This window comes from Oncorhynchus nerka, linkage group LG28, assembly GCF_034236695.1.
Source record: "Oncorhynchus nerka isolate Pitt River linkage group LG28, Oner_Uvic_2.0, whole genome shotgun sequence".
In the NCBI taxonomy this organism is placed as follows: domain Eukaryota; kingdom Metazoa; phylum Chordata; class Actinopteri; order Salmoniformes; family Salmonidae; genus Oncorhynchus; species Oncorhynchus nerka.
This window is the reverse complement of record NC_088423.1, coordinates 48,194,849-48,215,622: the sequence shown is the minus strand read 5'-3', so window position 1 is coordinate 48,215,622 and position 20,774 is coordinate 48,194,849. Positions and strand designations below refer to the sequence as shown.

Here is a 20,774-nt window from a genome sequence, read left to right as displayed (position 1 = left end):
GTGTTGATTCTTAAAGTATCATGCCATAATGAAGGGTATTTAAAACACAGAGAGACTAAGTAGGCCTTCAAGATGGTTATGAATCCACTGAGTAAGGCTTTGAATTTACGTTCCTTTACACTCATCTGTATTTGTCATGCATTTGATCAGTTGTCCCTCTTGCACAGTGTAAAGCAACATATATCCACTAGATGGTGCTTGTAAGTCACAGATTCATAGTATGGGAATGCAAGGAGCTGGTCAATGTACCGTGTATAAATTATAATGCTGTTTCTGACCATAACTCTTAAATTGTCCATACAAGCTGCCTGATGAAGGAGCTTTTGTCATTACTCTTATGCTAGATTACCACGATGACCCATTTTAATTACCATATATTATAGGATACATTTTTATAGATTTTTGAAACTCCATTCTGCTTCTATATAATGTATTGTAGTGCCCATGTTTTGAAACTCCATTCTGCTTCTATATTATGTATTGTAGTGTCCGTGTTTTGAAACTCCATTCTGCTTCTATATTATGTATTGTAGTGCCGGTGTTTTGAAACTCCATTCTGCTTCTATATAATGTATTGTAGTGCCCATGTTTTGAAACTCCATTCTGCTTCTATATTATGTATTGTAGTGTCCGTGTTTTGAAACTCCATTCTGCTTCTATATTATGTATTGTTATGTATTTAATTTCTTTGATTTCTTTGATGGTTGACGTACACTTCTAATGCTTTCCCCGTGCTGACATTTCTTCAGGTCTCTCTCTCAAAAGAAGTCAACCTTCATGGGAAAAATAAAGGATAAATGGTTCAAAAAGACTGTATATGTTTCCAACTATAATTCCAAAACCACAATCTTTTATAATACAAATAAGATAGTCTGTGCCATCCATTTTTCTATGGCTCATGGATATTGTCATATGATATTGTAAGATTTCTATAGACACCATAGAAGATCCCTCCCGTCATGCGCCAAACTGACCACCCTCCTACGTCATGTAACCACAGAAAGGGGAGACAGTACTGGCAGAGTTACTTTACAACCAGAAACGACTGTCCAGCATCCACACAAGGACAAACAGGCTGAAACGTTCTACCATAGCCACTAACCATCAGACTTTTTAACAGCCAAATGTGACTTTTTAAACTGTCATTTCTTGTAAGCTAGGAACCTTTTCATCGAACGCAATACCCTGTGTTTTTGTTTTTTGAAAGTTTTTGTCTAAATGTAACTGTGCCTTCTGCAATATTCAGTCTTGTCGACTGCAAGCATGAATGAAATCAACCGAATCAACCGATGACCTCACTCGCCCTCTCATAATACAACAGCATCCACCAGATCAGCTGAGTAGGGAGGTGCATATCTGTTGCTATGACCAACGTTTTCCTGCGACTGCTACCCCTGTAGTCGCACGTGCTCCACAGGGGGAAATGGGCTGCGAGACACAATGGAAAGAGAGACGACATCTGTTGCTCTCACCCAGCAGCACAATTCATTCACAGTAGCATCATTTATTACACAGGCCATAGAGGAACATTTAGGAAAATGTTTGTGTACAGAAGGTAAACATAACAAACAGATTATTTGCATACAGGGATATTTTCTAGTAGTGTACCTGAGAGACCTAAAGAGGACACGGATATATATGCATGTACACACGCACACACACACACACACACACACACACACACACACACACGCACACACACACACACACACACACACACACACACACACACACACACACACACACACACACACACACACACACACAGCTTTCCCCCATCCCATTCCAAACAGCATCAATCAATGGCTGGAAGTGAAGATGTGCAACAAGACAGGAGAGAGGGGAGCAATCACAAAGCCCTGAGATGAGCTCTTAAATTAGACTGTGCAATACAGGACCACACTGAGGGATTGATGAAATTACAGGCCATATTTTTTTGTGAAGGCTGGACTCATATCCTAGATGTGCCAGCAGCTGATGGAACAACCCATCACTCATATGCCTGTCTTCCCCAAGCTTGTTACACATTGGAAAATTGACACTGCGTGTGAGTCCGCGCGTCTTTGCGTTTGTGTGTGTGTGTCCATGTGCGTACACCTGCATATGTTTGTGCGTTTGTGCGTGTCACATGAAAAAATGCAGTATCTAGAAATATGATAGAAGAGCGCACCAATCCAAATGAAGTGCTGGGGACTTATCGGTTACCGTAGCTACTGAGACAAAGATTTAATTTGCGTGCACATTTAATTTCAAGTAAATGTTCTCTCAAGAGTGGTAAATCAAAACAATCAAAAAGGAACTACTGGGATACAATAAAAGACAAGACCTGTCTTTTATAGATGCCTTCACCTTTAAACCTTGTCCGGTTACAAAAATAGACCATTGATATTAAATGTCATCCACTGGGAAATAAGGTCAGCAGCTCACTAATGAACTCATGTAGCTTAACAACATCAAACTTGCAACAGTAGCCTAGCTTATGCATGCTGGGTAAAATGAACAATGTATTATACACAGTACATATACAGTAGGCTAAATTAACATGTGCATTTTATGTGCCTTCATTATAGATTACATAAAGGCAATGCAGATAGTCTCATTTGGAATTTGACTAAAGGCTGTTGCTTCTCTTCTCTGATTGGCTCATGTGTAACATCTAATACTTTACATGATTTTAACAGCAAGTATGAGGTAATTGTTTGGTCATGTGACAGCTGCAGTAACTGTCAAATTGTGATGATAGGGCTACACTGAAGGTTCAAAGGCACATTTTCTCAGCTCTTATTAGCCACACCCCCTGATGCTGATTGGCCCTTCGACATCTGGCTAGGGACTATCAACAAAGTGGACGTGAACTGTAGAGTTGTTGTGGGGAGGAATGAATGCATATGTGCACATGTGACATCAAATGGAAATATACTATAAAGAGAGAAGTCATCAAATGTTTGGTGTGGCAAACATGTGTAACAAGACAGCTGTTCCCACAACTATCAGAAACACAGGTGTGTCTTTGTGTTTGTCAGTTTGTTCTTCCTCCACTTTAGAAAGGTAATGAAGATGAGTGCAACACAGAGGTCAAGTAACCTCTTCTTCGATGGTGATTTCACAGCACCCACTCCCTCCTGTGTTGTCTCCATCTGCAGGATCCTCACAATAACTCCCTTCCATTCTCTCGGAGGGGTTGGGTTAAATGCGGAAGACACATTACAATTGAATACATTCAGTTGGACAACTGACAAGGTATCCCCCTTTCCCTTTCATCCATTGCCAGCAACCAGCCAGTCTCTTCCTGCAGACCCCCAGACCTCTCACTTAGGCTAAATCCTCAGGTCATTATGACACTGTCATACTTTGCTAATGCAGACCTGGGCAGTATAATCCCTATGAGTCAGAGCTAATGATTTTGTGCAATGTTTTAAAATAATTTTGGATTAATCAGGAAAGTAACAGAGAAAGTCTAAATCGATTACCATTATGCATAAGGTATATGCCTAAACATGCTTGTCTAAAGATGCAAATCAAGTGTCAGAACGATGACAAATAGGATATTTAGAGACACTCCAATATGAACATTGCAAAAAAGTAGACTAAAATCAATAAACTAACTACAATATGTGGATTTTTTTTTACCAAAGCCCCTTGGTCTCGGGTATAGCCCCGCCTCTACAACAAGCGAACCCACCTTGTCTACAGTGCCGATGTAATTTAGGCGAGGGACCTAGAGTCAAGGGGCGAACAGGCTCGGCAGTGGGTTTCTAAGCGGTTGTCTTGTAAAGACAGCACCGATAGGGCGGGGAACGGGAGTGACGCCTTTTTCGACTTTGTATGTGTACCCTACACAGTGTATGTGCAGTTTGTGTATGCAGAGGGGAAATGAAACTAATGTAAGCCAACATTTGGAAACCGTGAACCTTGGCGATGAGAAGAAATTGAATTTCCATTGGTCTCCGTGTGTCGCGCATTCGGACTCCGACTCTGGTGATGCCTGTGGTGTGGGGATCGCCGTGCATCTCAGGAAAACAGGGCGTCGGAGGATGATGGTAGTCAAAAGATCATCATGGCAAACGGAACCGGCACTATTATGTTGAAATGCGTTGTTGTTGGTGACGGTGCTGTGGGCAAAACGTGTCTGTTGATGAGCTATGCCAACGACGCCTTTCCAGAGGAGTACGTACCCACTGTGTTTGACCATTATGCAGGTATGGGGGACTTTGGAACATGTCATGATTTTAGATATAAATATAGATGTGTGTGTTTTCTCGGAATGGAAACATTACAAATGACCCAATCGTTAATTATAAAAGCTGACATCATTCCTTCAGTAGGCTAGTTACAGTTGCATGAGTTTAATCTATATGCCAATTTGCTTGTATAGTCTACCGAAATCCAATGTTTAGGTGAAGTGTAATGCTCGAATGTTTTGCTGACTTTCTTTTAACCTTTGGCTCAGATTGCATAGGAATACATCTGTTTCTGCAATCAAAACCACTTGTTTGCCTCCAGGTGAAGGGAGGGGGTGAGACCTCTCTCTCTCTCTCTCTCTCTCTCTCTAAACTAGCCTTTTTCATTGCTTTGCAGTGAGTGTCAACGTTGGCGGGAAGCAGTATTTATTGGGATTGTACGACACAGCTGGTCAGGTACAGTGGGTTTATTATAACCCTGGCTGCATGCCACATCCAAGGACACAACCTATCCTCACGTGCTCCTCCCACTGTTAACCAATGGGGCTCTGTTGACACCCACATGCTTGACATTCTGACCAGACTCTATAAACTGCAACAGGTGTGGTTTTCACACATTGCTCTAATTTCAGTCTGGTCTGTGGTAGACAGTGGTTGTAGGCCTAGCGAATCATTTCAATGGTAGACAGTGGTTGTAGGCCTAGCGAATCATTTCAATGGGTCTATTATGTGAGGAACAGGGGTCTTATGTCCAGTGTCTAGTAGGAATGTTTTCACTGGCTGTCCGAATACCCATACTAGCATATTACACAAACTGTATACAATTTACTCATCGTGGCATACTGTTTAGCACGGACCTTTTAGTGAAAAGTGTGCAGTATACCAGAGTTGCAACTCAGAAGCTGCCCTTGATTGGCTTGCATCCCATTAACCTGCCTGATAATAGCTCATTTCCAATTTGATAAATTCCTCTAAACTGAATAGAATAGGAATGGAGTTATAGGCCTACTCAGGCTGGTTATGGGCAGACCATATAGCCCATCTATCCTATTTAACAATGACAGAAACAGATTTGATTCCATTTGAAAACATTTATTAGTGAAACCAAAGTCCTGTAACATATACAGTATCAGTCAAAAGTTTGGACACCTACTCATTCAAGTTTTTTTTTTTTTTTTAAACTATTTTCTACATTGTAGAATAGTGATGACATCAAAACTATAAAACCTCCAGGCTGTGTAAGGGCTATTTTACTAAGAAGGGGAGTGATGGAGTGCTGCATCAGATGACCTGGCCTCCACAATCACCCGACCTCAACCCAGTTGAGATGTTTGGGATGAGTTGGACCGCAGAGTGAAGAAAAACCAGCCAACAAGTGCTCAGCATATGTGGGAACTCCTTCAAGACCATTGGAGAATGCCAAGAGTGTGCAAAACCGCTCCAAAGGCTGTGACCCTCGCCATTATAAATAAATCGAATAGCCCCCGTGATCCGGCAGAATACTGTAGAAGAGCGACTAATGTGGTTACCCAATGAGCAAAGGGCATAACACCCTGAGCGCTTGTTCAATCCTAGTAGTTGCGCAATGTGTGTCCTGGACAATCATGTCTCTTCTGGGAAGGCTACAGGTGAAAAGCTGTGGGCTCCAAAGTGGGGGAACAAAAGGTGCATTTTTCTCATGTGAGCACGGTCACAAAGCGAGCTGCTGCACAGAGAATAGGGTTTTTGTCCTAAGGAGTGGCAAACGGTAAACCTGAGGAGAGAAGGTAGGGCAGGGAGCCATAGGCTTTGGTCTCTATCCACCTTAGACGCCAGGGCCGTGCCCTAGGTTGGCCGACCCTTACCTTCCTTAGGAGGGTTAGAAAGGCGGAACCCTGCTGCAGCATAGGACTGCTTACCTACAGGTTTGGCCTGGTTCTGGGGCCTAGCCTGATTCTTAGCAGACTGCTGCATCGCTGGGGACCTCAGTCCCCCAAGGCCAGCTAGTTGCCTCCTTCCAGCTGTGAGACTGGAGTGAGATGTTGGAACCAACGGCCTGCCACGAAGCCCGGGTCTGTAGGGCAGGTAGAAGCTGACTGCGTCACGTTCTTTCTTACTTATATCACACTTCTGTCGCATTGTGGTGACAGTAGTCCCCAACTCCTTGGGTGTAATTGGGGCATCCAGGAGGTCCACCTTTTTAATTTGTCAATCTGGATAAGCTCAGCCAAGGTACCTTTTTTCTCCCACTGCTCAGCTCATGGTACGACCACAGCCTTGAATGACGCTATGGGAGGCACAGAAGTTCAGGACCGTAATCCTAGTGATCTCCCACGCATCTGGATCTAGGTTATCCGAGTCCAGTTGCTTCCCCACCCCCTCCAGTAGCTCAGCCGGATAAGCTAACAATAAAGAGGTCACATTGAAAGCTCTGAGAATGAGTGGCTGAGCCTCTGCTTTTGCGGTTGGCTCAGAGGTGAGGGGATATTGAGATGCTCTTTTAAGCCTCCTCCTCAGAGCTGCTCTAGTCAGTAGTTTGCAGTGCTCACAGGTCTCCGGGTCGTCAAGCCCCTGTTGGGCATGTTCTTTTCCCAAGCAATTGCTGCATTGTCCTGGGATGATTATGAAGGTTTGCTCTAGCTAGCTCAGTGATGGCTGAAGGGGAAACGCGTGGGTGCAGAGTTAGCCTTCGGGTATTGTGCTCCTGGAGCCGTGAAGCTGAGATGGTTGGTCTATTTAACGCAACGGGTGAACGTTGGTTAAGCTAGTTGAGAGAAGGGAGTTAGCAATGCTACTGTGTGTGCAGGTTAGCTTGCCTCTGAGCTAGCCTAGTTAGCCAAAGTCTTGCAGCATGGGCTAACCGCGTTTCAATTGCTAGCTACCAACGGAGACTGAGAAACAGAAAAGCAATTCATTTCTACAGACAGCAAAAACACTTTTGGTCAGTACTCAACCTTTCCACTGGGTCTAAAGATGTACACCAGGCAACAAAATCCTTCACGGTTCACTTGTGAGCAGGAAACCAGGGATCCAGTTGTGCTAGGGAGCCCTTAGACCAGACCTGGGCAATTCCAGTCCTCAGGGGCCTGATTGATGTCACACTTTTCCCCCATCTCTAGCCAACACACCTGATTTAAACTAATTGCATTTATAACTGAAGATCATGATTATTTGATTATTGGAGTCAGGTGTGTTAGCTGGGGCTGGGGGAAATCAGGCCCCCGAGGACTGGAGTTGGCCTGGCTTAGAGAGTAATGGTCTTCCAGAGGGCGGGAGAGTGGTTCCTTCATTCGCTCACCTCATTCACCACATTGCCTGTCTGTCTCCCAACAGATGCCATTGATTTGTTCTTCAGTGAGTATTGGTGGTCCTGACAAATCCCCATATGTGATACACAGAAACACATTTTTGAAAGAGAACATACTCACTCACTTTTTCCTTTTAAGATCTTTTAGCTCTGTTTTTCCTAGCTGGGTCTGAAGCGAAGGCATGTCACATGCAGCGATGAATTGTTAACTCTCGTCTGAACCCGGATTTTTATCTGTGTGAATTTCAAACAAGGTCTTGAACTGAAACATTATCCGCCCGGTGAAAGGTGAATAGATTTGAGGTTGAGAAATGTTTGTTCATTTAATAAAATATAAGTACATGTGTCGCAAATTGCAGTTGCTATTGTTTCCACCGACTCAATCATTATTCCCACATACATCTGTGGCTGTGATAACTCATTCTTTGGGGAAACTAAATCATTGTAAATCTACTACTCAGTAGTGATTCACACTGCTTTTTGTTAACCCCTTTGTCTTTGATTGCAATTCCATGTCTAGAGCCTTTTTGTTTTAGCTAATTCAGAACTGTGAAATTGAGAAGTTTCCCAGATGTCGACTGTGGGCGCCGAGGCCACAGAGTAGAGTTACTTCCCTTCAAACGCAGCGCCTCCAACCCCCCACCCCACCCCACCCCCGCTGACTTCTTTAGGCTGAGCACAAGGCCAGCTGGTAATGTTTTATAGCTTCAGCGTCTGATCAAAGAAGGGAGTGCCAGAGAGCGAGGGGAAACCAAGAGATGGAGAGGAAGCGAGGTAGACTGCGGGGAAAGAGGAAGCGAGCGAGACCGAGGGGCTGGCTGAGAGGGGGGGGGGGGAGTGGACCGCTGCAAATCTGCTCTGGAATCCTGTAATTCAACCCTAGGAAGCTCAGGCTGGGGATATAGAAGAGTGCAACACACTTAATGCTCTACCTCTGAGGAACCTTGTCCAACCCAGCCACCAACCCCCTCAATTCACACTCTCCTGCTACAGTCCCCACCTCTTGCTCTGCATTACACATGTTTTATTGGCTCCAAGGACCCTTTTTAATATTTATGTACCTGGCAGATCTGAAGCTCCCAGAATCCTCAGCTGTTTCATAAGGGAAGATTAACCATTTTCTCAAAGAGAAAATAAGGCTTTGCAGACACGCTCTGTCTCAACAGACTTAAATTCGTACTCTCTTCGCCTCATCACTCTGATCTGGAAGCACAGATGAGGTGAAAGCCAGCGTAAGGATGAGCTTCCACCATATTGTTGTCACCTGTCAGGTCTGTTGAAGTCGGATGAAGGAGAGGATGTATTTTTAAGCAATTGTGATGCTGTCGCATGTGAACCCATTAACAGTCACATGAGCACAACAGCACACAGTAAGGTGTGTCACTGTGTTCTATCTGCATTGCCCTGTTTTTGTCTGGGTATTGCTTATTACACCACCTGTATATTCCATCGATCTTTTTATTTATTTTTTTTACCCCTTTTTCACCCCAATTTCATGGTATCCAATTCTCTCATCGCTGCAACTCTCGTACGGACTCGGGAGAGGCGAAGGTAGAGAGCCGTGCCGAAACACAACCCAATCAAGCCGCGCTGATTCTTGACAGAATGCCCACTTAACCCAGAAGCCAGCCGCGCCAATGTGTCGGAAACACCCTACACCACCCTATGGGTCTCCCAGTCACGGCCGGCTGCGACAGAACTTTGACTCGAACCCAGAATCTCTAGTGGCACGGCTTTAGACCACTGCGCCACTCGGGAGGCCCGCATATTCCATAGATCAAACGTGTTACGTATAGATCACATCTCTTCGCTCTTGAAATTGTGGGCCAAGAACAGAAGGAATGGAATGGAGAATCTTTATTCATTCAGTCATCCTCTCCCTAGCTGATGCACTCATCATAGCAAGCTAGCATAGCATTGCTTCTGTGTATCGGAGCAGGAAGTGGATGTAATGTGTTGTTGTAGTACCCATGGCAACACTGGGCTCAGAACGGAGTCCCCCTGGGATCGGTCGCTTTACTCGTTCTCTTCGCTCTCTCTCCCTTTTGTTGCTGCTCAGTTCCTAATTTTCTCACTCCCTCGTGCACTCACTCAGTTGCACATCCTTCCATTACTCTTCTATGACTATTTACCCTCCCCCTTTGTTTTTTTTGTACAGCGCCTTGTTAAGTTTGACTCGATGCCCTCCCTGAGATATGACCCAGTGACCCCTAGACATCCCCGCAGGGGGTAGAGAGTAAAATGGGATCTGCTCTGCTGCTGCCGCAGGGCCTCGTTCCTCTCCACTCAGCTGAACCCCAATGGGAGGTAGCTAGACATGTCATGCCCCTTTGAACACCAATGAGAGCTCTAGACATGTCATGTTCATTTGAACACTACAGCCTGCGGGTGGATGTTTTTAAACCGTTTCCCCATTGACCATCATGGGTCTAAAGCGCCATTGTATGGCGTGTGATGTAATCACCTTGAATGTGATACCTCAGATTGAACTAGCAATCTATTGTACACGGTTCATCCCGTGTTGGGAAATGCTCAGACAGTTTTGGTGAAGTACTGTAATATGAAATTTAGTAACTAGCTGGCAACTAGGGATAAACATGGGTAACCTGGATCCCGGGACTGTCCGGAAACACTTCACATTTCCTTATTTATTTATTTATTTTTAAAAAAATATATATATATATATATATATTTTTTTATTTTTTTTTTATATATATATATTTTTTATGAAGACCTGGGAAATAAAAATGTTCCTCGATATTGCACTAATACACACATGCGCACCAGCAGATTAGCAAAAACAAAATGGCACATTATCCAAACAGTTTGTCACATGGAAGCCTTCAGCCTAGTGTATTTACTTCACACAGTCACCATCAATTCAAAGCACACGCATAATTGATACTGCCGGACTGCACACGTGACCCGAATGCCATTAATAAACTCTACAGGAAACCCCTACATACAGTGCATTCGGAAAGTATTCAGACCCTTTGACTTTTTCCATGTTTTGTTACGTTACAGCCTTATTCTAAAATGGATAAAACAGTTTTCTCTTCAATCTACACACAATACCCCATAATGTTGATGCAAAAACAGATTTTTAGACATTTCTGCAATATATTAAAAATAAAAAACTGAAATATCACAAGCATTCAGACCCTTTACACAGTACTTTGTTGAAGCACCTTTGGCAGAGATTACAGCTTCAAGTCTTCTTGGGTATGACACTACAAGGGTGGCACGCCTGTATTTGGGGACCAACTCCCATTCTTCTCTGCAGATCCTCTCAAGCTCTGTCAGGTTGGATGGGGAGCGTTGATACACAGCTATTTTCAGGTCTCTCCAGAGATATTCGATCGGGTTCAAGTCCAGGATCTGGCTAGGCCATTCAAGGACATTGAGACTTGTCCCGACGCCACTTCTGCATTGTCTTGGCTGTGTGCTTAGGGTCTTTGTCCTGTTGGAAGGTGAACCTGAAGTTCTGAGTGCTCTGGAGCAGGTTTTCATCAAGGATCTCTCTGTATTTTGCTTCGTTCATCTTCGCCTCGATCCTGACGAGTCTCCAAGTCCCTGTCGCTGAAAAAGATCACCACAGCATGATACTGCCACCACCATTCTTCACCGTAGATGGTGCTAGGTTTCCTCCAGACTTAATGCTTGGCCTTCAGGCCAAAGAGTTACATATTGGTTTCATCAGACCAGAGAATCTTGTTTCTCATGTTCTGAGTCCTTTAGGTGCCTTTTGGCAAAGCAAACTCCAAGCGGGCTGTCATATGCCTTTTACTAAGGGGGTGCTTCCTTCTGGCCACTCTACCATAAAGGCCTGATTGGTGGAGTGCTGCAGAGATGGTTGTCCTTCTGGAAGGTTCTCCCATCTCCACAGAGGAACTCTGGAGCTCTGTCAGTGACCATCACGTTCTTGGTAACCTCCCTGACCAAGCCCCTTCTTCCCCGATTGTTCAGTTTGACCGGGCGGCCAGATGATCAATGGAAACAGGATGCACCTGAGCTCAAGTTTTTGAAGGTTTTATACATTTTGAAGAATTTCTAAAAACCTGCTTTCACTTTGTCATTATGGGGTATTGTGTGTAGATGGATTAAATGTTTTTTTTAATCAATTTTTAGAATAAGGCTGTATCGTAACAAAGTGGAAAAAGTAAAGGGGTCTGAATACTTTCCCAATGCACTGTATAGCCTACAAACAATGCGTGCCTCTTTTAGCTGTCATAGTGTCTCTTCACACAGACACAAATTTGATAGTCCTATGCACAATTTACTACATATGCATCTGTTAACAATTCAAAGAGGCATGAGGGAAAATTGCATCTTCTCTTGTCCTAAAGCCTAGGCTGTTTTCCTATCCAGTCCTAAAGCCTAGGCTGTTTTCCTATCCAGTCCCAATCCCACCGAAACCCCAACTCTTGACCCCTGTCTAGCAGGAAAATTCTGTAATCCCTGGCTTGCATTATCAAAGCACGTCACTCGCCTATAACATTTCCTGTGCTCTGTTTTGTACTTGCTGTCCATATGAGAGAACCCTGGCATAGTGACCATATCCTGTTACATTTTTTTTTTAATGCTTTAAATGGGCGCTTCAGAATTAAAATATATATTTTTTTTTATTAAGTTTTTTTTTGTGGTATTACCCGGTACTCTGGGTTAAATATGAATGATTCAGGTATTGAAACTTAATCCCAACTGGCAACCAAGAAACTGTCAAATTCCCAGTAACCTCTTTTTACAGTGCAGTGTTCAGACCAGTTTTGTGTTTGGACCATGAAGTTTAGTGCCTGCGCTCACTATTCTCCCTGTGGTCATGTCTGAACAGGCATCTCTGACACAGCTGCTGGGCCCGAGGAAGAAGGGGAGTGACTCCCCGATATTATAGACGCTCGTATGTCACTGACTTGACACACTCGCTCACAGCTGAGATCACATACCAGCCAAGTAGAAATGCCATAAAAAGCCTTGCCCTGATGGAAATGTAAGGACGCGTACAGGGAGAGTCGTTGGAATCTGCCCTGCCTTGACTGCCTTTTATTAGCATCTCTAGTATAAACCCTCTAACCGCCTACTTTCTCTTCTCCTTCCTCTGTCTTACCTCTTTGCTGGCCCCTCTTGTATTTTTACTCTTCCTTCTTCCTCCATGTTTTTGTAAAACTGCACACGCTGAGGAACTTTGTGAGAGCATTTCTGAAATGTGATGGGGATGAAGGAATGGAGGAGAGCCACCTTCACAAGACATGTTGTGTTTACTGTTAACTGCGGAGTGTTACTGTGTGTTCCAGTACAGTGCACTGGGATGGGGTTCTCCATAAGGGGAACAGAGGACACACACACACACACACTAGAGCTGGGAAGATGAACTGAAAATGTTCGACACCGACCATATCGATCACTTATCGCAGGCATTTTGCTGATATAGTTCATTTAATAATAATTAGCCTGTACTAGAGAAATGTGAAGTTTGAAATGAAATAACTTTGCTAATATGGGTAATTGTTAATGGGACAATTGGTGGCTACAACCGTAGTAGTAGTTTAAAAGTTAATAACAAAAAACGGTGGCGCATATTAATGTTATAAACTTATCATTCTTTTTATCTTTATCACATCAAGAAATGTATCTCGATTATGGATATCTTTTTTTTTCTCTAACACACACACATACACTTGGGAATTCACATGAAACCACTGCGCTCACCACAAGTGGGAATAACAGACACTATGGTGGCATCACCACAAGGTTGTCCAAGACTTCATAATGGTCTATCAGTCTAGTCTTGACTTGAGGCATGTTGATTAAGTTAGTTTGTTAAGCTTAATCAGACAAGTCATATATTCCTTTCTTCAAGCTTGCCCGTCACTATATCATAACTAGTCTTGACGTGTGTGCTCGACATCACTTGTATAAACTCTGGTCATTCCGGATGTGTATGGCCCTCGTGTATATAAACTCTGGTCAATCTGGGTGTGCTGTGGATGCTCCTAAAGTCAGACAACTCATGAATATTCATATGGGCTGATGTAGTAGGACAGCCTGTCAGAATTAGTTAATCAGGGAGTGATGAGGAAACGCTAGATCTCATTTACACCAACGCGACCATGTTGCGTACGGTATGTGAATTAGCAATTCGGTCCACACAATAAACTGAGGCCTATCGGAGATGGCAATTTTGTCTGATGCCTTCCGCAGTACTTCCTGTAAAGTACTGCTAATGTGAAATAATGCCCAATAGCCCCAGTCAGAGTGACAGCGATAAAATAAGCAGTTGGATGTAGGTCGTCTGTAGAAATCTGCACATCCGCTCCGTTCTTCTTATTTTTCTATGCTTATCACTCCCTTCATGTAAAAGTATTCACTATTTCCATAAAACAGCCTGGTTGCTTGGCAGTGCATGGTGGAGTCTAGTAGATAAGCACAGTATACGTTTGCTCTTCTCTGCATCAGTGAGGAGGAGAATAAGGATGGGTTGCATTTTTGGAGCTCATTTTCCATCCGGTTGAATATTTCATGAATAATAATTCAGAGGATTTGGTTGTCTCTTGGTGGATATGATCTAAGGAAGGCTGTTGCTCTCTTTCTCCCCCGTGTCTCCTGTTCCCCTCCCCGAATGCCTCTCTCTCTTTCTCCTATGTGTGTCTTTCTCTCTGCCCTGTGTGTGTGTGTGTGTGTGTCTCCGCCTCTCTTTCCTATGTGTCTGTCTCTCTCTCCTGTGTGCCTCTCCTGTGTCTCTCGCTCTCTTTCTTGTGTCTCTCTCTTGTCTCTCTTACGTGTGTGTGTCTCTCTTTTATATATTACCCTCCCTTAACTTTTTCCAGGAGGACTATGACCGCTTGAGGCCTTTGTCATACCCCATGACTGACGTCTTCCTGATCTGCTACTCCGTGGTCAACCCAGCCAGTTTCCAGAATGTGAGGGAAGAGTGGGTCACCGAACTGCAAGAGTATGCCCCCAGTGTCCCATACCTCCTCATAGGCACTCAGGTGAGCCTAAAGAGCTACAGCCACCACACCCAAACCTTGTATCTATACTGTGTCCTGGCCATTCCACATGCTGAGTTTCACAGAGAGCCTGGCATATGCTCTATCCGTATCCACCCTACTCAAGCTCACACTCTACTTCACATTGACAGGGGAGGGGGTGATTTATAAAGCTGAATCTCCACTTAAATGTGCTGTGCTCTGTTTCTCTCTTCTTCTTAAGACAATTCGCGAACACGCACAAAGAAATATAGGTGTACATTTTCAAATCCTAAAAAAGAAATGTGGTTAACAGTAAATGGAACATTTATTTTTATTTTTGGGGGATTCGTTGACTTCTATGTAGTGCCACAGCTCTCTGATACTTTCCAAGAGATCAGTCCAGACACTTTTCAAACCACACTTGTGGGTGTCCATCCGCCGCCAGAAATAGAACATGGGCATATTGGTGGTGAGGTTATTGGAGTGGGCGTGTGATTTATCCTTCTGTCAGCTGATAGTCACCGCTCTTTTATCAGTCCAACCATAACTCACACTGCAGACCGCACACAACCACAGATGTGTTAATGAATGTTTGTCTCAAGAAAGAGTTTGTTACAGGTATCAGTGGGCGTAGGCCCGGGTAAAGGATGAATTTTGTTTTTATTTGGGTGGTAGTAAGAGAGAGGAACAGCGTGACACTGTGTCAGCTCTGCATTTTAAATACAAGTAAATTCTGTAAATTCTGCACTGGCACTACAAGTGCCACATTTCTCTAGAAATGTCTCTTTCTCTACTCCGCTGAAGAATGGTGAATCTGGAGGAGGAGTACTTCTTACAGAAGTCTGACCCAAGTTGCTCTTTTTGAAAATGGGGAAGATGGTTAAATGAACAAGTTGTTTGCTCCAACTGAAGAAGTTTCTTAAGAAGCAGCCTATTGGCTGCCCTGCTGATTGTCTGTGCTGACAGGAAGTGTTGCGTTATCGCTCCCTGTTTCAGATTGACCTTCGTGACGACCCCAAGACCATTGCCAAACTGAATGACATGAAGGAGAAGCCCATCACCACAGAGCAGGGCCAGAAGCTAGCCAAGGAGGTACGTAATCACTGTGGAGCCAGCAGAGGGTTCCAGAAGGAATTGAGATTGTAAATGGGCCACTCGGTGGTTGGTTTACCCTACTCTACACTAGATGGGTTGTCCCTCATCAAACTAATTGTTTATGACCGTTATGATGAACTTTGGATCTCTTCAGTCTGGGGCATTTTGTTGATAGGGCCTTGTTATTAGACGAACACCAGACTTCCTCCCTAAACTAATCTGGGGACAAAGTTAACTCTTTCCTTGATAGTTTTTTGAGTGACAGCCTGGCCCTTCCCTCCCTTCCTCTTACAGATTGGCGCGTGTGTCTACGTGGAATGCTCAGCTCTCACCCAGAAAGGACTGAAAACTGTGTTTGATGAGGCCATCATCGCTATCCTGACCCCCAAAAGGAAGAAGGGTGCCCTGAAGAGAAGACTGGGGCCGCGCTGTATCAACTGCTGCCTCATCACGTGAGAGAGATGGGAACGTCCAATAACACCTGGGTCATTTTCATTAGGGCATGCAACAGAAAATGTTTTAAAACATGTCGAAACAAAAAAAGCTTTTTTTTATTGGACAAGATCCCCACCCTGTTTCAGACTGTTTTTCTTCCATTTGGTGATGAATACACTCCTGAATAGAAACCAGAACGAATGACAGAGACAGAGGTCATAAGAAGGGGAAAACGACTGAAGGACCGAAATGGACAAATGAGGACCCTATTTTTAGTTCAGGGCTCTTGAGCGGTTTTGTCTCTCCTGCTGTCGACCAATGGAGTTGGAGGTGGGTGGGTGGGGGGGGACGGACAGCTTTACTACCAAAGGAGCACAATACCCAGGTCAACAACGCCCTTGAGTAAGAATTTATTTGCCTTCAAAAGTATGTTATTTTTTAAAAGTTTTTTTTAATGGTTTTCCTGTACAAAAATATGTATCAAGCTGTCAGAAAACAGAGGTATCATTGTGTCCATTTAACTCCTGATGTGTCTATTTTTTTTGTACTGTCTGCTGTAGAAATGAATGAATGGGTGCATTGCATTTATTTAAAGCGCTTTCCATCAGGCCTCCAAGTGCTTTACATTATGTTTTGGGTAACTCACCTTAGCCACCACCAATGAAATGCATACAGTTTAAAATATATAATAATAATACTTTGATCCCATCTAGTATGGGGAGTTTTTTATGATCCCATATTTTAGGACACGACCTGCTTTTCTTGCTCAGCTTGCAGTGCTAATATTAAAAATGTTGGATTTATTTGTCAGTAGCCCAATGGTGCTGAAATAATTGAGTGGAGACACCTGTATGGGATACAGGGATGTGGGGAGAGCGGCACAAACATATCTCCAGCACCAACATTAAGCACAGTCCACATACCTATCCCTGTACATTAAAGCACAGTCCACATACCTATCCCTGTACATTAAAGCACAGTCCACATACCTATCCCTGTACATTAAAGCACAGTCCACATACCTATCCCTGTACATTAAAGCACAGTTTAAAAAATCAAGGTGTCTTGGTGTCCTAAAAAAAAATGCACCCCCCCCCCAATGTTATATTTTCACATGAAAAAAATGCCCCCCCCCCCCCCCCTCATAGAATTAGATCAAAATAATGTTTATGACCACAAATAGCAATAACTGCAGATGCCCTGTGTTTTATAAACGCGGATATCGACTTCGCAACTTCAGCATGCTTTTAAAAAACGATTTTATACATTAAAGAATAATAGTGAAGATATCAAAACTCTGAAATAACACATGGAATAATGTAGTAACCAAAAAAGTGTTAAACAAATCTAAATAGTAGCAACCTTTTGCCTTGATAACAGCTTTGCACACTTGGCATTCTCTCAACCAGCATTATGAGGTAGTCACCTGGAATGCATTTCAATTAACAGGTGTGCCTTAAGTTAACTTGTGGAATTTCTTTCCTTAATGCGTTTGAGCCAATCAGTTGTGTTGTGACAAGGTAGGAGTGGTATACAGAAGATGGCCCTATTTGAAGACATGAAGGTCAATCAATCTGGAAAATTTCAACAACCTTGAAACTTTCTTCAAATGCTGTTGCAAATACCATTAATCATTATGATGAAACTGACTCTCATGAGGAAAGGAAGACCCACTGCTGCAGAGGATAAGTTCATTAAGCGTAAACTGCACCTCAGATTGCAGCCCAAATAAATGCTTCACAGAGTTCATGTAACAGACACATTTCAACATCAACTGTTCAGAGGAGACTGCATGACTCAGGCCTTCATGGTCAAATTGCTGCAAAGAAACCACTAAAGGACATCAATAAGAAGAAGAGACTTGCTTGGGCCAAGAAACACGAGCAATGGACATTAGACCGGTGGAAATCTGTCCTTTGGTCTGAGTCCAAATTTTAGACCTCCATGTCTTTGTGAGACTCAGAGTAGGTGAACGGATTATCTCCGCATGTGTTCCCACCGTGAAGCATGGAGGAAGAGGTGTGGGGGTTCTTTGCTGGTGACACTGTTAGTGATTTATTTAGAATACAAGGCACATTTAACCAGCCTGGCTACAGCAGCAATACACCATCCCATCTGGTTTGGGTTTAGTGGGACTATCATGACTATCATCAGTAGGTGAATGCCACCAACTAACGTTAATCGTGGACGCATTAACTTGCTCATATCAAGCAACGCATACAAGACCGTTTGTGGAAAAGTAAACAAATAACCATTTGTGGCATTTTTTTTTAATGATCAGACATATAAACAGAAGTAGATTGTTGCTAGATGGTGATGCTTTAATTTATTTAGTGAATAAGCTGAAGCTGAGTTTTTCACGTCGTTTGTTCGGCGCTAACTGTTCATGCTAGCCGCACGATCTAGCTAAACAGACGTCACACTCAAGAAGGCTCAACCAATCACCCGGCGGGTCCTATATCAAGACTCATGAATATTCATAATGTTGCCCCTGCCCATCCCACTTTCGCATCCAGGGACAGTCTGCTGATCACATCTGCCAATCACATTCTCTGCATCTAAGGTCCTCAACACAGCTGGTGACAGCTCGAGAGTTCGCCGTTGACAAACTTCTATCAGGTAGTCATTTTTTAAATTTTGTAATCTATTTAGTTATAGGAACTACCATCAATGCAAGCTGTAAAATGACTCCCAACTTATTCTGAACAAAAATATAAGTGTTGGTTCCATGTTTCACGATCTGAAATAAAAGATCCCAGAAATTTCTGTCTAATTTTGTGCACTAATGTTTTTACATTCCTGTTGGTGGGCATTTCTCCTTTGCCGAGATGATCCATCCATCTGATAGGTGTGGCTTGTCAAGAAGTTGATTAAACAACATGATCATTACACAGGTGCATCTTGTGCTGGGGACAATAAAAGGCCAGTCAAAAATGTGCCGTTTTGTCACAGAAGACAGTGCCACAGATTTCTCAAGTTTTGAGGGAGCCTGCAATTGGCAATGTCCACCAGAGCTGTTGCCAGAGAATTGAATGTTAATTTCTATACCATAAGTCACCTCCAACGTCGTTTTAGAGAATTTGGCAGTTTGTCCAACCGCCCTCACAACCACACCATGTGTGATCCTTTGCACTTTTTTTTAATCGATTGCCGCTTTTCTACATTTTCATAATTTGACCACGCGTCTTGCTATAGGTGATCATGTTAAAGGTTCCGTTATGACTGATTAATCATTTGGAGGAAACTAAACCATGGTTGTTCTGCCAGCATGTCACTTTTTCCCCCTTTGGTAGTGGTAGTGGTATACTAAAGGTTATTTACAATACGATAAAGCAATAATAATAAGACAATATATGTGACGATCAACCCTGTCCAGACCTGTTTGGATAATAACTGATTAGAAAAGATCTGATGTGATTGGTCAAAAGACCAAATTATAGTGGAGAAAGAAAAAAAAGAAAAAAAAACACTAAGTCTCAAACTCACTCAGGAAACGAACGCACACGGTAAACAATTCAATCTTCTGCAAAGGACCACAGAAAACAGGGACACAATAATGAAATAATAAGATACACCTGAGACAGTTTTTCCAATATTTTCAATATGCGCCTCGGAATTGGATAAGGACACATGCATTTGTGTCCCCGATGTGTCTGTCTTCACTTGTAGCCTGTGAGAAAGACCAGATCTTGTGATGGAGAGCCATGTGAGTGAGAGGTGCTTAGGAGCACAGAGAAGGAAATTATAATTATTATATTTAGGTCACAACAGCCACTGGCTGCAAATGGCATGGATTTTGTTAGGGTTAATTACAGCCACACAAAGGGGATGCTGCAAGAAAATGTGAGGCATTATCAAGTGCTTGTCAAACTGTGAATGAGAGACGGATGAAGTGTGTACAACATGTGTTCTTCATGTTATAAAATGATATAAAATAAGTCCCCGGAATTCTAAGCAAATCTTGTTTGCTAAATGAACTAGAGTAGCCCACAGCCATATGGCATAGCCGGATCAGGGTCTAACATAAGGACAACTCAGAGTATGCTATTCTGTTCTTCTGAAATATTTATTCAACTTTTAAAAATGTAGATGTTCCGAAGGTCTGCATCAGTGGCTTGTAGGCTATGTGTGGAAGCCAGGAGATGCTAAATGTATGTTTATTAATAGTCAATTACTGGGAGATCGGTAGTTATAAACTGGACAATCACTGGCTGACAAAATGTCATGACCACCACAGCCCTAGACACATCCAAAGCAAAAAGAAACAGACATCTAGCTTAAACTGACAGATTTTTATTGGGATGTTTGTATTATGCGCATTTGATTTCCGCGAGGGGTGTAGACATTGACCTTAGGGGGTTACCAACCATTCCTGGACCTGACTCCGAAAGAGCCAGCCACTCAAGGACAGTACCAAAAGAGATGATTTGTTGATTCTGTTTCCTAGTGACAGAATCTGCACTATATATTGAGCATTCATTTTGTGGATAGAATTCTATATAATAGTTTAAATTGAAAATAACAGATTGTTGCCTCAATTGTTGTTTTGAATATCTGTTCATAAACCTGATGCCATGGTCAAATCTGTTCCCAACTATCTTGAATTTTATGCGGCACAGTTGTCAACCCTTAAAAATTTAAGTGAAAGTGATATCTTATACTATTTTTACTAGTCCTCCCATTAAGGCATGCTTGGTTTTTCATTGGTGGCAGACAAACCAATTCATTCCTTTCTCTTTTGTGTAATAGCCTCTTCCATTTTTTTGTGACAGAGTTGCAATGAATGGGTTACACTTTTGCATTGAGCAT

The 20,774-nt window shown here is 43.0% G+C and overlaps 1 protein-coding gene across 1 annotated transcript; it reads left to right on the top strand.

The window, feature by feature from the left end:
* Positions 1–3,707: 3,707 nt before the first annotated feature.
* LOC115113336 (rho-related GTP-binding protein RhoQ) lies at positions 3,708–18,738 on the top strand. Its single transcript, XM_029640864.2, has 5 exons — positions 3,708–4,199; positions 4,579–4,637; positions 14,292–14,456; positions 15,432–15,527; positions 15,825–18,738. The coding sequence occupies exons 1-5, from the start codon at positions 4,058–4,060 to the stop codon at positions 15,984–15,986; spliced, it is 624 nt and encodes a 207-aa protein (XP_029496724.1). The 5' UTR covers positions 3,708–4,057; the 3' UTR covers positions 15,987–18,738.
* Positions 18,739–20,774: the final 2,036 nt, after the last annotated feature.